We start from the raw sequence: 18,796 nt of genomic DNA, 5'->3' as shown, positions 1-18,796 counted from the left end.
TGACTTAGCTGATGACCTGTTCTTTTTTTCCCCCAACGATATAACAGAATAAGCACAAACACAAGGAAGCTGAGTCTAAGGTGAGTTAAAACAACATGGCAGAGCAGAAAATGTAAGGAGACAAAAAGTCAATATGATTAAGTACAAGTAAAAGGAATAAAAGCGATAAAACAGGCGAAATCACAGAAAAAGAAAGAGAGGAAAAATAAAAATTAAAAAAATTAAAATAAATACAAGAATAGCATCAATAGAAATAATAAGATTTTATGAAGATATAAATAGCAGTCATTTTATTACAAAGACAAACAAACAAATCGTCCTAGCAGCACAGACATTAAGATGTTCTCAAGTGCCTTTATTTTGGTGAGCGCCACCGGAAGTCTAATTTTCCCACCGAGTCCTACTTGACCATGGTCCACCGCACCCACTGGAAGCTGGAGGCTGCCTGGGAGGCTGGAGCATCTCTGTTTTGTTAACCATCACCGACCCAGCACCAGTGAACAAAAAAAAAAAAGAGCAGCGCCTCAGCCTTATGTTGAGCGTCTGAGCAGACATGGGATGCAGGTGGGGAGAGATTGCTCATCCATCGCAGAAGAGTTAGCTGCCCGGGGCTTTTTTAATTCAACACCACATCCAACACTATGGCTAAGCAGTACGATGTGCTCTTCCGACTCCTGCTTCTCGGAGATTCTGGGGTTGGGAAAACATGTTTGTTATGCAGATTCACGGACAACGAATTCCACCCTTCTCACATCTCCACCATCGGTAAGACTCTCTGCACTGACACCAGGAGTTACTGCATGCGTTCAATAGCATCCCCATCCATTTGCATGGTCTTTAAAGCCTTTTCTATTCATGCCATTTGCGCATTAGCCTCTCTTTGTGGATACTGAATTTTCTATAGAAATTTCCACACATGAGATTTGATGAGACATCTCAGAGGGCTGTGTTTTGATGTATTTGGAGTGGTGCATTCACGTGGAATAAAAGAGACTGTAGGATCAATGTGATTGTATTGGTTGGGGAAGCCCTGAGGGGGAAGATCCAACACTTGGCAGCCATGCAGATGAGTTTACCAACTATGAGCACTTGGCACTGGCTGTGCAACCAAGTGCCATGAAAATAATATCAAAGACTTTTTAAAATCTTTTATATGTGGAGATAGGTTGTGTTACCCATCAAATTGGGCTCTTGGGACCCCGGGGTCTGTTTGGTCTCTTCAGGTCTCTCATCACAATAAAGAATAGTTTTATTTCCGTGAAACCTGCCATGTTCAGAGGTGCCACAGTGCTCATTATGGCTGCAGCTAATGATTATTTTTATTGTTGATTATTTTCTCGGTTTATTGATGAGTTGCTTGGACTGTAAAATGTCAGAATATGGTGAAAAATGTGTATAAAAAACCCACTAAGCCAGAAAATATTCACATGTTAGAAGCTTGAATCAGAGAGTTATGGCTTTTTTTCTTTTTAAAAAAAACTGATTAATCGATTACAACATAGTTGGTGATTAATTTCCTAGCTGACATCTCATTGATAAGAGGATAACTCTACTATTTTAAAGTAATATAAAGCCTTTTGTGGCTACAGAGGAAGCTGCATGTAATCTGATAAATTTCCTCCAGTGATGTCACTCAGTGGCTGAGTTGAATTGTGGGTAATGTAGGCGCCAGGTTCTGATAACGCTGTTGGACTCATTATGGACAGTTTCAAAACAAATGATTAAAATCGACACAGCACAACCAGAGATATCACCTTTTTTATTCCACACAGTGTTCTTCCTTTTCCAAACCTGGTGCCTACATTACCCACAATGCAACTTAGCCACTGAGTGACATCACTGGAGGACATTCATCAGATTACATGCAGCTTCCTCTGGAGCCACAAAAAGCATTATACTACTTCTTTCACGTATGCAGTAGTACTCCCCAAGACCTGTAAACACACTTTAATGTGTATAATTGGTGGAGTTACCCTTTAATCATTGCAGCTCATTATAAAAACAGACACATATCTTGTAAAACAGATGTCCCTTGTGTTCGGTTTGTTCAATATTTTTTAGCGAAATCACACATCCAGCTCCTTCCTGCTGAATAATAATGGCTCGATGTTTGTCAGAAAATGCAATTTATTGGATTTAATTGTTCCAGTTTAACTTAAAACTGGAACGAAAACATTTCATGGATTCAGGATCCTCATTCAGTCACAGCTGACTGAATATTGTTGAGTTGTGGGCTTTTGATCGAACATAAAACGGAGCTTGGGATCTGAATTTTTGTTGTTATATAGACCAAATCATTAATCAGTTAACAAGGAAAAGATATTTTCTTTAAAGTAACATCATTTCTTAATACCGTTGTTCCTGAATTTGCAACATCCCTGAAGATGACAAAAGACTCTTTCCTTATACTTTATGCGGGCTGTGCAGCATAACTGTCTCCATGGTTAGAATTCAGAGCGCAAGGCATGACAGGCGCATTACCGGGCTTCACTTTGAGGTGAGGGAAATAAGGATGTACAGTGAGCAGTGCTGCAGTTGTGTCTCTTATCTCTTCTTCTGTGTCGTTCCTCTGTGTGTGTTTGTGCGGCTAATAGAGACATTTTCTCCCAGTGAGCTCCTAGTTTTTGAGGCAGCAACTACTTTCTGACTTCGTTTGCAGTAATTGGCCATAACCTGGAGAGGATAAAATACAGACATCCCTGCGGCTTGAGCATAAAGTTGAAATGTTCCTCCTGGTTGTGATGGACTTGTGTTGCTCAAATAAGGTCAAGACAGTAAAGCTTGACGCTGGCGGTCAGGCTGGGATTTGCAGACAGATGGTGCCTGGAAAAGATCTAACAGAGAGTACAATTGGCACCATTAATTATTCATTTTAACATAATTTATTAACACTTTGTGGACCACTGAGGTGTTTGCATGGAAGTCTTTGTAGTATTTTCAAAGCCGTTATGATTTTTGAGCCCTTGGAGAACTCCTGCTAACAATCCACGGCTCAAACTGGAGTTTTAGTCTCGTGCCTGACCCTTTAATACTTTTGTTGTTATGCTTAGGCAAAAAAAACAACAAAAAGTGAGGGGAAAACACCGGCTTAGATACACAGGTGTACACAGAAAAGGAGAAGGAAAAAGACAAAGACAGGAAGAGGAAAGTCAAACATGACACACAGGGATATAATCTACAAAATAAAACAGGGAAAAAAACCATGACATTTGTTGTTTCACCTGCTCCAACCAGTGATGAAACTGTATGCTCGCACACTTACTGAGACTGCAGGATGCTATTTTAAGTCGAGCCCCTATGGCACTCTACAGGAAACTTCCTCCCCGTAGAGTCGTGTTTATGTTGTGAAGCCTTTCTGATGTCTCTGACTAGAAAGGTTCAGCCTGTCTGCATGTAGTGATCTTTAGCTGCTTTTGTTGCAAGTGTTCACAACCACAGCTGGACGCTTGGAAATCAGCCTCTTGTGTCGTTGCAGGCAATGAAGTCCAGATAATTATACTGGACTGTATATTTGTTTGGCAGCAGATTATGTCTTTAAGCCATGCCACGTCATTTCAAACTCCTCTTCTCAGGCTAAACAAACCCAACAAAGTCTAAAGAGAGGAGAGAGATCAAGAGTGACCACCATCAGTGCTCTCCTGCCGAGGATCTATAAATAATTTCCCAACCTTCATGGTGACAGAGGGACATAAATTTTCTCCTTCGCTGGTAGCTACATAATTCATCGGTTCCCGCTACAGTCCATCCGCTCAGTTTTTGCTCTTAATTATCTCTGAAACTGCTGGGACCTCTCCCCCACAGGAAATTGGATCAACAAAGCTTCTGAAGTTTTTTCATAAACATTAAAGGATAAAAAGCTGATGAGGGTCTTATTTATTACTTTCCTGCAGCTATGCAGAAGATCAAACCCCAAAAACTCACACTGAGAGTCCCAGAATTTTACTCCTGCGTGATTGATGATCAACGTATCCCAAAACGGCATTATTATTCTGCTATAACAGCCTTCACTCTTCACTCCCAAACTGCTGCCACACAGTTAGAAGGACAATATTGTCTAAAATATCACAGTGAGCTGTAGCAACTAGACTTTGCTTGTTTTCAACCAGGGTTTCTATTACTTTGTAATTACTGTTTTATTACCAGGAACATCTGTTGAAGTCCGACATATTTATACATCCTGGGTCATAATGTCCATTGAAAATAATTCCCTCTATGCACAATTTCAATTTTATTATAGGATAAAATTAAATTTCCACAAATCCCTCTATTAAAAAATGAACTCAGCTTGGTCAGTGGCCTTATGATTCAAACTATGATGTGCTTACTTACTCTTTAGCATCAGTTTTACATATGAAGGTCTCTGCGGTCAAGTTAGGCACAAAAACTACTAGTTCACACTAGGACTTACTGGACTTACTGTTGTCAAATGGTCCCAGTTTGGTTAGGGTTAGACACAAAAACTACTTAGTTATGTTTAGACACAAAATGTACTTGGTTAGGTTTAGACACAAGAAATGCTTGTTTAGGTTCGGGCACAGGGGGAGCTTCCATAAATGTTTCTACAGGACTAACTACGCCATCAAACTTAGAAGTGTAGGGGCACTGACCAGGCTCATATATTTGACACATTGGGTACACGTTGAGTAAGAACAGGTTGATATAACTGTTCCTGGTAACATGTATGCTTACGTCTTAAGGAGCTGCCATTGTTGTTTTCAAACAGACAGTCGTTTCTCTTGTCGGTCGTCACACTTAAACCATGATGATGGATTTGGGAAATCACTTGATCATGATCCTGCAAATCTGACTGCCTTGCAAGGTAAACGTGGACCGGTAGTGTGATTGCATAAAGGGCATTTTTAGAACTGTGAAAACAGTACCAGGACAAAAATACACAAAAGTAAATGGACAGGGTTGGCCAATGTTCCCAGAGATGTTTTTTTCTATTCCTGTGCTTCATTGATATGGTAAATAGTCTTCACAGGCTACATGATAAAGAACAGATATATATTTGAACCTTGTGGCTTGTACATGGTTTCTGCAATCCTCAAGAAAATCAAGGCTAGTCTGGATTTGTATTCACACAATCGAAGAGTTTCCAACATGAAAGAAAGAGAATCTGAACCGCAAAGGGAGACCTGCATTCAAATACTAGCCACAGTTTCTGTCTAAAGTTTGATCCACCTTGGCTTTTTGACAGTAATGTTTTACACAGAGCTTTCAATAACAAGAAATTGCACTCCTGGCTATTGGATCAACAAATGATATGACTTTATTCCCTTGTGATAGCTCCGACTTTTGGTCACCAGTTAAATATCAGTAAAAACCACAGTCCAAAAAAAAAAAGAAAAAAGAATTGAGCAGCTGGAATTCTGATCTCACCTGAAGGACTAATAACCCCCTCACTCATTTTTATTTTAACGGGTCTCTCTGTTCCCTATAAGACTGTCAGAAAGAGCACATTTCTCTGGCAAAGAGCAGCTGTAGAGATGATTTAGTAATGGTATTCGGTCACACTGCTGAGTTTAATCTTCCTCACTGTTACCTCGTCACTGGGCTCCTCGGAGCACCTGGCTGTCACAATGTCTATGAAGTATGAGCCGGCCCGCCATAAATCATAGCTCAATAAGCAGCTGTCCTCGTGGTGGTGACCCCAGTGGTGGTGTGGTCAAGGCCTGGTCAAACACTCTGCCCGCTGCTACTTGAAGAGTGAATCAGTCTAAAGGCCCGGGCATGGGCCAGAGCCACCACAGATGGTTATCATCTCGTAAAGAGGTTATCAAAGACATCAAGTGTGTTGTCACAGCTTTATCTCAGGCATATGCTGCATTTCTCTACTGCAATTTCTTGTTACTTGTTGGCCCTAATTTATACCAATACCAATATATATGTGATGAGCTAACATTTGCTTACACACTTGGCAAAAGCCTCAAAATGGGGTTTCATGTTTCATGTCATAAACAGTAAACTACCATAATTATGCTTTTTAAATGCACAATGGGTAATTATTTGGAATATTACAGTAAGCTGCTGTGAATTTGAATTCAAGCTGCACTCTGAAACAACTGTAAAACAAAAAGGGAAGGGAATACTGTAATTAGGGCACAGCAACATACAGTCATTTAGCAATAAAATATTGTAGTTTTTCAACAAGGTACACATGCTAACATGCTAACAGGCCCACCACATGACAACAGGCTAACAGGCCTACACATGGTCCAACAATGTACAGGCTAACATGATAACAGGCTAACAGGCCTACAAGTGGTCCAAGAATGTACACAGGATAACATGCTAACATGCTAACAGGATGACAGACTTAAAGGCTTAAACATGGTCCAACAAGTTACACAGGCTAACATGCTAACCGGACTACAAGTGGCCCAACAATGTACAGGCTAACATGCTAACAGGCTAACAAGCAGTACGGTTGGGTCAACATAAAAACACAGTACATTGCTGTGATTTTACAATAAATGTACTGTAAATGTGTATATTCACAATAACTACAGATGCTTATTATGGTGCCATAATGTATACACACTATATTAGATTTTTGTGTATATTACTGTAAAATAATGTGTGATCTGTAATCTGTGAATTTACTGCAATTATTAGCCAGCAATTTACTGTAAAATATTTTCACAGTTTAGGTCAATAAACATTGTTCTGTACAGATTAAGTTTATAATTGAAAAATGTCCCTTGGCCAGCTGTGCCCTAAAGACAACAGCTGCTTACAATCGTTTCCTGTCCTGTGCTTGTAATGATAACCACGGATGACAGACCCATTTCCCAGTGAATCCGTGTCAGCGCCAGAGCATCCGTCCGTCCATCCATTAGTGAGCCTGTCACCATTACCTACAGCACGCTGACACGTGTCACCTCCTAATCCGTCTTGCAAAGTCAAACACAGACATCCTGGTAATTAGCCAAGTCAATTTTGGGGTGTGTACCCATTTGTTTTTACATGGCTTTCACACTGCTGATTGTAAAACACTGCCATGTTCAATTAACTGCTGCCTCTGCTTGCACATTGTGCTTGTTTCCATTGTCTCAGTTGACACTGAGGAGAAGAGGGAGGTCTGTTGAATGGCTTATAATTTATAAGGTGTCCGTTGTGGTTAAAGATTTAATATTTTTCGGAAATGTACCTCTTGAACTATTCTTTAAATTTGTGACATTCTAGTTTAAGATATGAAGTTTGATTTTCAGGAAATTTATGTTGAATCAAATGTGTAGAAGTTCCACAGACACAATTCACAGTTTAATACCATATTTTCAACAGGATAATCCACTCAGTATCCAATAAATCGTGGTTACATCTAAACTAACCAAAGAAAAAGATGGCTAAATTAAAATATCAAACAATAGAGTGCCTGAGGAAATAACTCAGCATTTTCATTTTCCATCTTCTGGCTTACTCATCTTCAAGGTTTTTTTTGTTTGTTTGTTTGTTTAATTTCCAGAAATTAAGTCACAAGCTTAAAAAAACTCATTTTTACTTGTCTTACAAAAGCCAGTTGCTAACAAGTGGCTGCATGAGACTACAGAGGCCGACGGGAATATTAACCATCATTACGCAGAACACAGAGATGATTCTCACTGCACTTAAAGTTTCCAACTTGTAGATATATCATTTATATGTACATTTATGTATGACTTTGGCTCTCTATCGAGGTGTTTGGTAAAAAAAAATATGCTGATAATTGATTTTGTCACAATTTCAATATCAAACTTCTATTTAATATTCATTTTTATGACTTCAGCCTCTGCCTCACTGTTTGTGCTATGGCTTGCGCTGCAGGAGTGCACCTGATTCTATAAACATAAAATCATTTCGCGCTGCGGTTATAAAACAATGCAATCAGATTAGTGACTATACACTTTATTGTTTAACAGCAGGAAGCAGACAGGGTGGGCTGAATCATCCTTCTTTCGTGTGTGAATGTAACTCAGAATGTTCTAATGAGTGAGAGACTCTCTGTTTGCTTCTATTTATCCTGGTTTAACTTGCCCGTGCACTCGTCTTTATTTATTTTCAAGTCAACAGACTGGGTCCACCCCCTTGCTGTAGACACCCACAGTGCAGCTGGAGAATCCATTTGTCTGTGTCTGCATTTCATATTTAAATCATTGCTGTTTGCTTGGATGACTTCTGACTGGAGCTTAATGCAGCCCTAATACAGCTGGACAATGACGCTGGAGGACGGCCTCTTTTTCATTATCTCCTCTCTCTTCTCCAGCCTCGGGCAAAGCAAGCCACTGATTGTTATGCTGACCTTTCACTTAGTCTTGCTCTGAATGCTCCCTACTCAAAGGCCGCTTCACGATTCAAATGAGGCCTCACGCTGTCCTGACAGTGAGCTCCGGCCCCGGCGGAGTCTCCACTTTTTACTCCAGCTTGTTTCTAGCAGACACACAGTCCAGCTATAGTACATCTGTCAGCTGTTTCCTAATGTCGGCCTCTCGGAGTACAAACGTTGCAGAAATGCAGCCATAAAACCGACGAGGAGCAGTTCTCCCCGTTATGCGAATCGATCAGCCTCAGTAGCTCTTTCTCTGAGCGTGATGCCGACTGTGACACACCGGTGTCGAGTGTCAGGTTAATTGGGATGAACTGTTAATTGATTTCTCAGGGATTAATGTGGTCTGCAGAAGCCTTGGGGTTTGTTTTTTATTGACTGGAATGCATTAGTCTGTGGAGGCAGTCATGGAGACAAGAGACAAGATAAAAATAATTTAATGGAGAGTTAATGGTTAAACTGGTACATTTTTAAGTTATAAATCGGATTCCACTATTTAGGCATTTTGTTGTATCTCATCAAGACGTACATAAATGTTTATTTTGCTCTTGGTTTTTAAATTTTTTTATTTAAAAAAGGGTGCAAATTGTACCTTTTTAAATCAATTTGGGATCTTTGGGCTTCCGGAGACTTGTATTACTGTACGGGGCTGTATATAGATCCATTTTATGTATGTTTTTCTGTTGTTTTTTAACGTTTTGAAACAATTTCCGTGTTTAGTTTTAGTTTTGTGCTATAAAAATATGTCAACTAATTATCAGCAGCTTCTCTTCTCAAGTACATTCGCACATTCTCGCCTGCAAACAATGAGCACAGGGCGAAAAGCTGGCCCTGACTGTGATATTCTGTCTATGAAGAATATCACAGTCAGTCATCAGATATAGATCAGAGATCACTGAAGCATGAGTGACCCCTCCCCTCCCTTCTCCTCCCCATCTCAGCTCTGCTTTGCTTTTTTCTCCCATCATGTTGTCTCTGGCAGGTAATATAACATCCAACCCCTCTCATATTTTATTTGAAGAATATCAGCTTCTGCCATCAAAACAGTAGACTTAGAGTCCCACGGGCTCGACTGAACAGACGGCAGAAGTCTTTTGTTCCTCGGTCTGTCAAAGTGTTATATCTGAGTTTGGGTTGTAAGTAGGGCTCAGCGTTCCTGAATGTCAAAGGCAGTGATTAAAATGCTGCACTGCAGCCACTTTTTCATAGTGTCTAAGGTGATATATGTTGTATTTGTTTTGTTGTTTGATTAAGTAATGTCTTTTGTTGTTTATGTGAAACATTATTGGGACGCAAGACAGACTTGCTGGAGAATAGTCTGATTTAAGTGAAAACAAATCAGTTTCTCTGTGATGTTATGCAGTGCCCTTCTCCCTTCTTTCACCTCCCACGTGATCGATGCAGAGAACTGAACCAAACGAGGTCTCAGCTCTCCGGATCATTAGCCCAATCCTCTAACAGGCTGATTATACAGGGATGATGTGGCTCTGGTTGCCTTAATGCCCTCTATGATGTTACAAAACTGTAGCGGTGGATACTGAACCTGGCTCTATAAGAGACACACTGGGTTAATTGATTTAAGCCTTTCACTGGGTGGAAAGTGCAAACGCTGTTCTGAGAATATTCAGAACATTTAGCCTGAGCACGACACTCACAGGTCAGGAGGAATATCAAATACGTTTAGCGCTCCTATCTGAATGTAATATTGGATTTTCTAACCGTATCTCTTCTCTCTTGCAGGAGTCGACTTCAAAATGAAGACACTAGTAATAGATGGTATCAAAGTACGGATACAGATATGGTAAGAAATTGGCAAATGGGACCATGTCGGAAGGCTTCGTGAACAAGATTAAAAACAATGTTATTAGATATTACACAGCAGTAGCTCTGATAGAGGAGATACTATTCATGTGAAACAATGCTATAAAAATCATAATTAATAATTGTATGATTAATAATGATCAGGGCAATAGCTACTGCTGAGATCATGTCATCTGCATTTTTTCTGGGAATTGTGAAGTTTTAGGGGAATTTTGAGTTCTACAATGACAAACGTACACATTTTAAGTATTTTTTAAACTGATTACAGTCATTTTAAACTAAATGTGTTGACATTTAACTATTTTTCGGTCAAATAGATAATAGCACTTTCATGCAGAAGACAGGAGTTTTGGTCCCATCACATAAATGGTAGTAATGTTAGCTTTTAGAAAGTGGAGCCACATTTTTTTCCTAAACTTAACTATACTGTAGTTATTAGTTTTACATTAGTTTGTGGGTGACTGTTTTGAAGTCTCATGTTTGGCATTACAGCCATGGCATCCTTTTTGGAGCCAGAAGTGACCATATTAGGACGAGAGACTGGAGCTAATTATCCTGATAGACAGTTGCCTACCCTGCTTTATCGTCTATTTCACTCTAAATGAGATCGTAATTTACTTACAGAACATCATGCTGTGTTGAGGAAGACTTGAATCTATAGATTGAGACCATAAACTCATTAGGAAGCTGTTTACTGAGGTGACAAATCAAGTGAGAAGTAGCGTCATTTTCTCATAAGCTTACATACAATCTGACTTGTTTTTGCAACCAGTGAAGTTGCCCCTTGCTGGTTATTAGAAAAGAATCTGACAAGTTGTTATAATTTCACCATTTCTCAACAGTGGGAAGGATGAAAATGTGGAGGGACATCTGACATCTGACCAAATTTCCCAGTAAAACAACATATTTCATGACCCATTAGCTAATGTTAGCATTCAACCACTTTCTAGCTAACATTACCACATAAGAACATCCAGTGTGTTACGCTTCCTGGCTTGAATAAATGTATCCAAAATGTGCGTTGATATCTTACAGAATTGATTTATGCCTTTCCTATTGTATTGTGTTACGCTATCATTTGGTAATGGTAGCTAGGAACTGGTTGGATGCTAACATTAGCTAAGGGGTTTACAGATATGTTGTTTTACCTTTAATTGTACCTTTAAAGGGTGGGTGTGTATTAGTGAGATGGAGGCTCATGATCCTATCTGTGTATATTCATGTTCATATCCTTTGTCATGTCTCTCCAGGGACACTGCAGGCCAAGAAAGATACCAGACCATCACTAAGCAGTACTACAGACGAGCACAGGTACTGAAGTCACCTCCATTGACTCTGCTGCTGCTGCTGCAAGTGATTTTCCACACATTAGTGTAATGCTATTACCACAGAGGGCGTAACAAATTCAAATCGAATTTATTTCTGAAATTAAATTTGTCAAGGCTACAAAAAATAATTCACGGCTCACACTTGACACCACTTCAGGTACTTCTGTGAACTGTTTAAGTGCTTTGAAAGGGAACTCTCATGGAGCAAATGGGCTCGCTTTAAAACGTAAATATTTCACTGTAAAACGAGCAGCGTTGTAAAAAGTACCCAGAAGCCATACTTGAGTAAAAGTAAAGCTATCGTATTAAATATTACTTACTAAGTACTTTAGTAAAAGCCTTAAAATATCTGATATTAAACGTACTTAAGTATCAAAAGTGTTTACATGTATGTGTATGTATACTGTATGGAGGACTGATCCTGCCAAAATCATAAATAAATAAATAAAATGCCATTAAATGCACCTAAAATTATAATGAAAATAAATGTAGGCATTAATTAATCTATAAAATGTGACATGAATTGATATTTCTGTTTTGAATCACGTCTGTATTTATTTACCTTTGTATTAAGTCCCCCGTTTATTTACCTTCCCATTTAATTTTTACTGTTACTTTTAAAATCGTATTTATTCCTGTGTTTATTTCTGTATTGCTATCCCTTTGCATTTTGCAAGATTATAAACAAACACATCAATAAATGTGCAAATAAATAACTAAACATATTTTAAAAATGAAGAAATTAATATATTTAATTGTAAAGCAAAAGGCAAAGTCAATTTAAATTATTAAATAAAATAATAAAATCACATTTTACAAATTCATTTATACCTATTTTTAAATGTAATATTATTTCATGGCATATTTACTTACTTTACTTCCATGTTTGTCTTATGTTGGCAGTCTTTAATACTATGCGTTGACCGATTATTGGTTCAATATTCAGCATCTGATTATCAGAATCAGTGCTTTATTCTTTTTTATGTGATTACCGACAAAATACATTTGTTTAAAAATGTGCTACTGTGGCTCTGATGCAGGATGTAATCTGCAATGTAACTAGTAACTAAAGCCATCAAATAAATGGAGTGGAAATATAAAGTAGCAGAAAATGTAAATACTCAAGTACAAGTGCCTCAAAATTTCCTTAAGTACTTGAGTAAATGTTCTTGTTACACTCCATCATTGAAGAAGAGTGGCGTACTGTGTCTCATATTAAAAAGACCATATGTCCCTTTCCTCTCCAAGAGGATGATGTCTCCACGGCAACACACAAACACCGCCACCCTGACATTGCTGTGTGTGGATTTTGCCTTTGCTAAAGAAGTTAAACTGGCTCAAATTGAATTGTCCATTTACCAGAAACTGGCAATGAAATTGGAAGAAAAGTGGCCCGTTTCTGTTCTGTGCTATACAACAATTCAGGAAATTTCTCCTCCAGCTAGCCGCGGCTTACAACGCAAACTGAATTATTGGTAGAGGCGTCCATCTTTCTAAGCGATGGTCTGGTTTGTTTACAGGAATCATATTAAGGTTTCTAAATGTATTGATTTGAAACGCTGCCTCGAGAAACAGAGAACACTTTCAAACAAAATGATCTGTTTCTCATCTGTTCTTTGACATCTTTCTTCAGGGAATCTTCCTGGTGTATGACATCACGAGTGAGCGATCCTTCCAGCACATCATGAAGTGGGCCAGTGACGTGGACGAGGTGAGTCACACACACACACAGATTAGGGATTCAGGATCAACAGGCGTTATTCTCGGCGTTGTAGAAAGGGAAAAACTGACAGAGCTGCCTCCTGTGCAGAGCCCCCAGGTCGACGGAAAGAAAGATGTCTGACGTGCTGTGATAAAAGCCAAATGCTCCGGCCCGACGCCGCCTGGCTGTGTTTTATTATGTTCCATCTTCATTGTCAAGTACCTGTCATCATTTTTTAAACAAATATGTGCTCATAAATACTGGAAGGAGAGCATCCAGTTTTCCTCTTGCGGTCTTCATGAAGCAGTCTCGTCCGCGCTGCTTCCCCCTGTCATATCCCAGATGATTTTATTCTATTAATTTAGTCATCATGGACCTAATTTCCTCTCTGGGTCTGTCTGAATATATACTCTATTGATCTTGGCACGCTTCCCACTAACTTTTAATCTAGGTCTCATTTCCTGAGCACTGTCGCTGCTGTGTTTTCTCCCCTCTGCGCTCTCTTGACATTTGAAATCACTCTCTTTTTCATTTTGTTTGTCATTCCTCCTCCTTATCTGTGAACGTCCCTCGTTTCCTTTGTGTTCACATGACAAACCCCTGCAGTACGCTCCCGAGAAGGTCCAGAAGATCCTCGTAGGGAACAAGTCAGACGAGGTGGACAAGAGGCAGGTGGCCACAGAGCAAGGTGTCAAGGTGGGTCTGTTTCACAATGGATTTTTCGACCTGTAGGATTTTTATTGCGTTTGGTTTAAAAATAGCGTCCTAGAATACATTAATATGATGCTAGTGTCCTCTCCATTTTCTGGTTTTCTTTAAGTTGTTTAATTCACCAAACCCAGATGGGTTTTATGAGAAAGTCCAGCTCAAACTTTTGGTCCTGGTGGCCTCCTGCGCTTCATTCATTAGATGATTCAAATGATCAGCTCATCATCGAGCTCTGCTGAAGTCTGTTAATGACTCATTCATTTGAATCAGGTGCATATTAAAGGAATACTTTAACATTTTTGAGAAATACTCTTATTCTCTCTCTTTCTTATTTGTTAGATTAGAAGATTTTGACCACTTTCTCGTCTGCATTAATTATATTATAGAGAGCTGGAGTCAGTTTACTTTTCTTAGCTTAAAGACTATTTTCGACCATCTTGCGATCGCACCAGCCACCACGCAACATGTTGACATCCTGACCCATGACTATTCAGCAGTCATTACATATTGTTAGTTGGTTGGTTTGTAAGCAGGATTACACAAAAACTACTGAGCATATTTCCACAAAATGTGGATGGAGGATGGCTCTCGGCCCAGAATAGACCCCATTAACTTTTGGTGACGATCCAGGAAATTTTCCTCACTGTCTTTAACATCACAAGGTGTTTTTCAACATTAATGCTCAGGAAACAGTGCATGGAACGTAACTTGAACATAATGTGATCATCTGTTAACCTTTTTAGACATATTCAATTGAAAATAGTACAAAGACAATATATTAAAGTGATAGTTTGGGTCTTTTGATGTGGGGTTGTATGAGGTACTTATCCCTAGTCAGTGTGTTACGTGCAGTAGATGACCGTCAGCTCTCTTGCATTGTGATTTATTACATTTTTCCCAGCGTCACACTTTTTTGGAATCGAGGTTGTCGGCTTATTTCCCGAAATGTTGAATTATTCCTTTACAGATTTACTTAAGCTTGTAATCACTGGATTCATTTTCAGCTCAGTTAGAAAATCATGCTCAGAAAAACTTCATATTCCTTCTCGATTTGGGTTCTGCTACAAACTTTGCCTCCAAGTTCACCAAAACATTTCAGTCAGGCATTTGTGTCTAGACGGTAAACAAGCTCTACAGGCAGTGACTCACCAAGCTGACCTCAGACAAATCCTGACTAATGCCTCTCCTCCTGTTGCCTCAAATTTTCCATTAAAAGCTGCACTCGATCATTCGACTGCCTCTGATGCCGCGCTGCACCTGTGTGAGAGGAAAAGACTAGTCTAAAACGTATCACTGTTACCTGTCTTCCAGCTGGCCAAGGCTTATGGAATGGACTTCTTCGAGACAAGTGCCTTCACCAACCATAATATAACAGAGGTGAGCTGATCTGGAGGAACATGTACAGAACAGTAACATGGTTACAGATATACGTGATTGTATAATGAGAGGAAATGACTCCGTAGATGACAATGTATATTATCTTGTTTCATCTTGTTGGTGCAGTCATAGACTCAGACCTGAGTTTCAGCAGAGACATCAAGACAATTACAAAGTCAGCCTACGATCACTTTTAAGAATATATCAAGGATTAAAGGACTTATGTCTCAGCAGGACTTGGAAAAACTTGTCCATGCATTTATCTTCAGTAGACTCGACCGCTGTGACAGCGTCTTTACAAAATCCATCAGACAGCTGCAGCTGATTCAGAACGCTGCTGCTGGAGTCCTAACAGGAACCAAAAAAGTAGCTCGCATCACTCCCGGTCTTAGATCGTTACACTGGCTTCCTGTCTGTCAAATTTACATTTCTGATCTGCTGCTACGTTAATGAACCATCCAGACCGTCAGGTACAGGTCTGCTTTCAGTCACTAGAGTCAGAGCTAAACATGGAGGAGCAGCGTTCACTTATTATGCACCACACATCTGGAACAAACTCCCAGAAAACTGCAACTCTCACCTCTTTTAAATCACGGCTGAAGACCTTTTTGTATGCCACTGCCATTCATTGAAGCAATGTTAAGGCTTTGATCAATATCTTGAACTGCACTGTGACTTTTATCGTCTTGTCTCTTTTAAACCTATTCTATTTTAACTTGTTTTTCTAATTTTAACTTCTACTTTTTGTTTATCTCATTACTTGATGTCTTCCTACTTGTTTTTAGTGCCTTTTAATCTAAATTTATGTTCCTTTAAAGCACTCTGAGTTGCCTTGTGTCTGACTCGTTAATATACAAATAAACTTGCCTCGTTTTCTCTCCAAGACTTTCACACGATTGGCTGAACAGGTGCTGGCAGCCAACAAAAAGGACCTGGATCTTCTCCGGATGTCCATGAACGACGAGATCAATCTTGCTGCTCTGGAGGAGGAGGAAGGACTCCTCTGTGACGGTGCAGCGGGCGACCAAAGCAAAGGCTGCTGGTGTTGAAGAAATAATTGACATTAAGTACATTTGAGTTATCACCACACACTTTGCACACTCCGGGCAAAATGTGTCTCCTTTTGTTGGCAGGCTGCAGTTTTTTAAAACCGGTCACGTCCCTCTGTTTTGAGCAGTTTCAAGGACGACGGTGGGAATATTTTGCCACAGAGTGCCGAGTGTGTGGTGAAATAACCAAATGAAGGTCCAAATGTCAAAGTTTATCCAGTGGGACTGAATGTTCATTGTCTAAAGCACTAATTTCTGCTCAGTTCAGTGTTTTTGATGTAACCAAATGCAGTTCCCGTCCACCACCAATTTGACAATTATCGTACAGCTTAAAAGGCTGAATACAAAACATCAGGGAGGGCTGGAAATGAAGATTTTATCATCTTTTTCTTACATAATTTGTACAGTTTCCTGAACTCGAGGACAATGAAGGACTTGGGATTGTCCACCACTGACTTGAAACTTTTCTCAACGTCGCATTTTTCACATTCTTTTCCAAGCGCTGTCACTGATCTTGATCATAGGGCTGGGTGGCTCGAAAACCAACAGTGTGATCGCTTACGTTGGGCCTTCATCCTCCTCCTGCACCCCATAGCCTTTCTTACATTGAATGCATTAGGTGTAGTGTGAGGATTATACCACAAGAGGGTGCTGGATGCATTGCAAAAACAGCACACACATCGACAAGATGTTGACAGTGTAATGATGTTAGTTCACTGATTCTTTTCTGTACTTGTGTGGTTTTTTTTTGGTTAAATTTGCACTCGCAGTAGCTACCTTTAATGAAATGATTTTAAATATATGCAGCCATTTTGTTATTTTCATATTGTTTGAAAGTGATGCAGCTTGTAGCATCACTCTCACACTCTGATAATTTGCAGTAAACAGTCATTAAATGAGAGATCAGAACGATTAATTTTTCCCTGTAGCAAAACTGAAGATATTTTTCATTTGATAGTCTTTGTTGTTTAAAACAGAAAGAATCCATTAGTACAGATGATCTGCATTGTACATACCAGGTTTTTCAAAGCTTCCTAGATTGGTATAATCATGAGAGAGCAACATTAATTTACTGTATTACCATTAGAGGACTGTATAAAAAAGTCCACAGTGATATTCTAGAGGTTTTCCCTCCGTGAAGATAAAAACGTCTTGGTCATTCTGTCCTTTCTCTCACTGTTTTGTACAGAGTCAAGTGGAGATGCCATTTCTTTATTTCCCCCCTCAGAGTTGACAAATGACAAGCAAGAGTTTTGCATGCATTCCGCCCCTCCTCCCTTTCTTTTATCGCAACTTCAATGAAGTTAATAATCAACCGACCGTATAGCATTTGACCAGAGTTGCCTGTTGGAGAAACAGACTGACCATGATTGGACGAACTTTGGCTACCGTTTTTTTTTTTTTTCAACCTCGTGGAATAAATGCTACTAAAAACCGTTGTGTATATGTGCACCGTGTGTGAAATGGCAGTATGTTGTACTGAATGATGTTCTGGACGAAGCTCCGGACACACAATGTATCAGTGTTGTTCTCAAGAACTTTTTTTTTTTTTCCCTTTCTTTTAGACGACTACTTTAACTTGTACTTGTGGAAATATATTACATGCAACATGTAAAATGCAACATGTTATTCTTGGAGAAAAGATGTCAGATGTTTATGAGTAAATACTTGCAGATATATGACTCAGTGCCGGTGTGACTTCTTGGTTATGATGAGCCCCCAGGATCTTGTAGGTGAGGTAATCTTACATCACAATAGCGATAGCTGTGATATAATAATAGGGATATGAAATAGGAAATTCAATAAATAAATCTTATATAGATAAACTACTTAAAAATTAAGGTTGTTTGTTGCAGTTAAGAAAAAAAATGTTCTATTGAATTTACTGCCAGAAAGTAGTCTTTCACATGGCCCATGTATGATGGCAGGTAGTCACAAAAAGCAGGTAAGTTGATCTGAAGTACATTTTTAGTTTGTTTTTCCTTTTTGGTCAAACTACCTTTTCCAAAAAATGAACTTTCACCATCTGTATAGACACGTCTCAACATTTTATTCAATGTTTGAACAAGAAAAAAAAGAGAAACTTGGGTCACCTCACTAAACAGGAGACATATCAGTAATAAACACCCATGTACAACAAAATCACTTACGTATGACTACAAAATACAATCTTTCTCTTGAATAAAAATAAAAGCAAAGTTAGCAAAAACATGCCAGCTCACCCAAAATCACCCAGAACTTTTCCCAGATCACGTCATGGATTTTCTTGAATTCATGTTGACACAGAGAACAAGATGACATCATTTAGTATGCAAAAAAAACCAAGGCTATTACAAGATGTAACTTGCAGATTCCCAGAACCCAATGAAAAACAGGCTCAGTACGTTTAACTTGTAGTCAACACAGTACAACACTTTCACATACAACAGCTACAAGGAATTTAAAATAATCCTTCTTGGAAAATCTACAGTCAAAATAACCCAAAAAGTGTGTTTATCTGCTCCGA

The 18,796-nt window shown here is 39.2% G+C and overlaps 1 protein-coding gene across 1 annotated transcript; it reads left to right on the top strand.

Moving 5' to 3' along the window:
* The first annotated feature begins 421 nt into the window (after positions 1-421).
* Positions 422-17,972, top strand: rab15 (RAB15, member RAS oncogene family). The gene is made up of 7 exons (XM_084377202.1): positions 422-765; positions 10,046-10,106; positions 11,377-11,437; positions 13,088-13,165; positions 13,763-13,852; positions 15,176-15,241; positions 16,126-17,972. Exons 1-7 carry the CDS (start codon positions 642-644, stop codon positions 16,288-16,290), a joined length of 645 nt encoding a protein of 214 aa, XP_084233328.1. The 5' UTR covers positions 422-641; the 3' UTR covers positions 16,291-17,972.
* The last annotated feature ends 824 nt before the right edge of the window (positions 17,973-18,796 follow it).

This window comes from Pagrus pagrus (assembly GCF_965226575.1).
Source record: "Pagrus pagrus genome assembly, chromosome: 16".
NCBI lineage: Eukaryota > Metazoa > Chordata > Actinopteri > Spariformes > Sparidae > Pagrus > Pagrus pagrus.
Note: the sequence above shows the minus strand (reverse complement) of the source record. Positions and strands in the feature narration are given on the sequence as shown.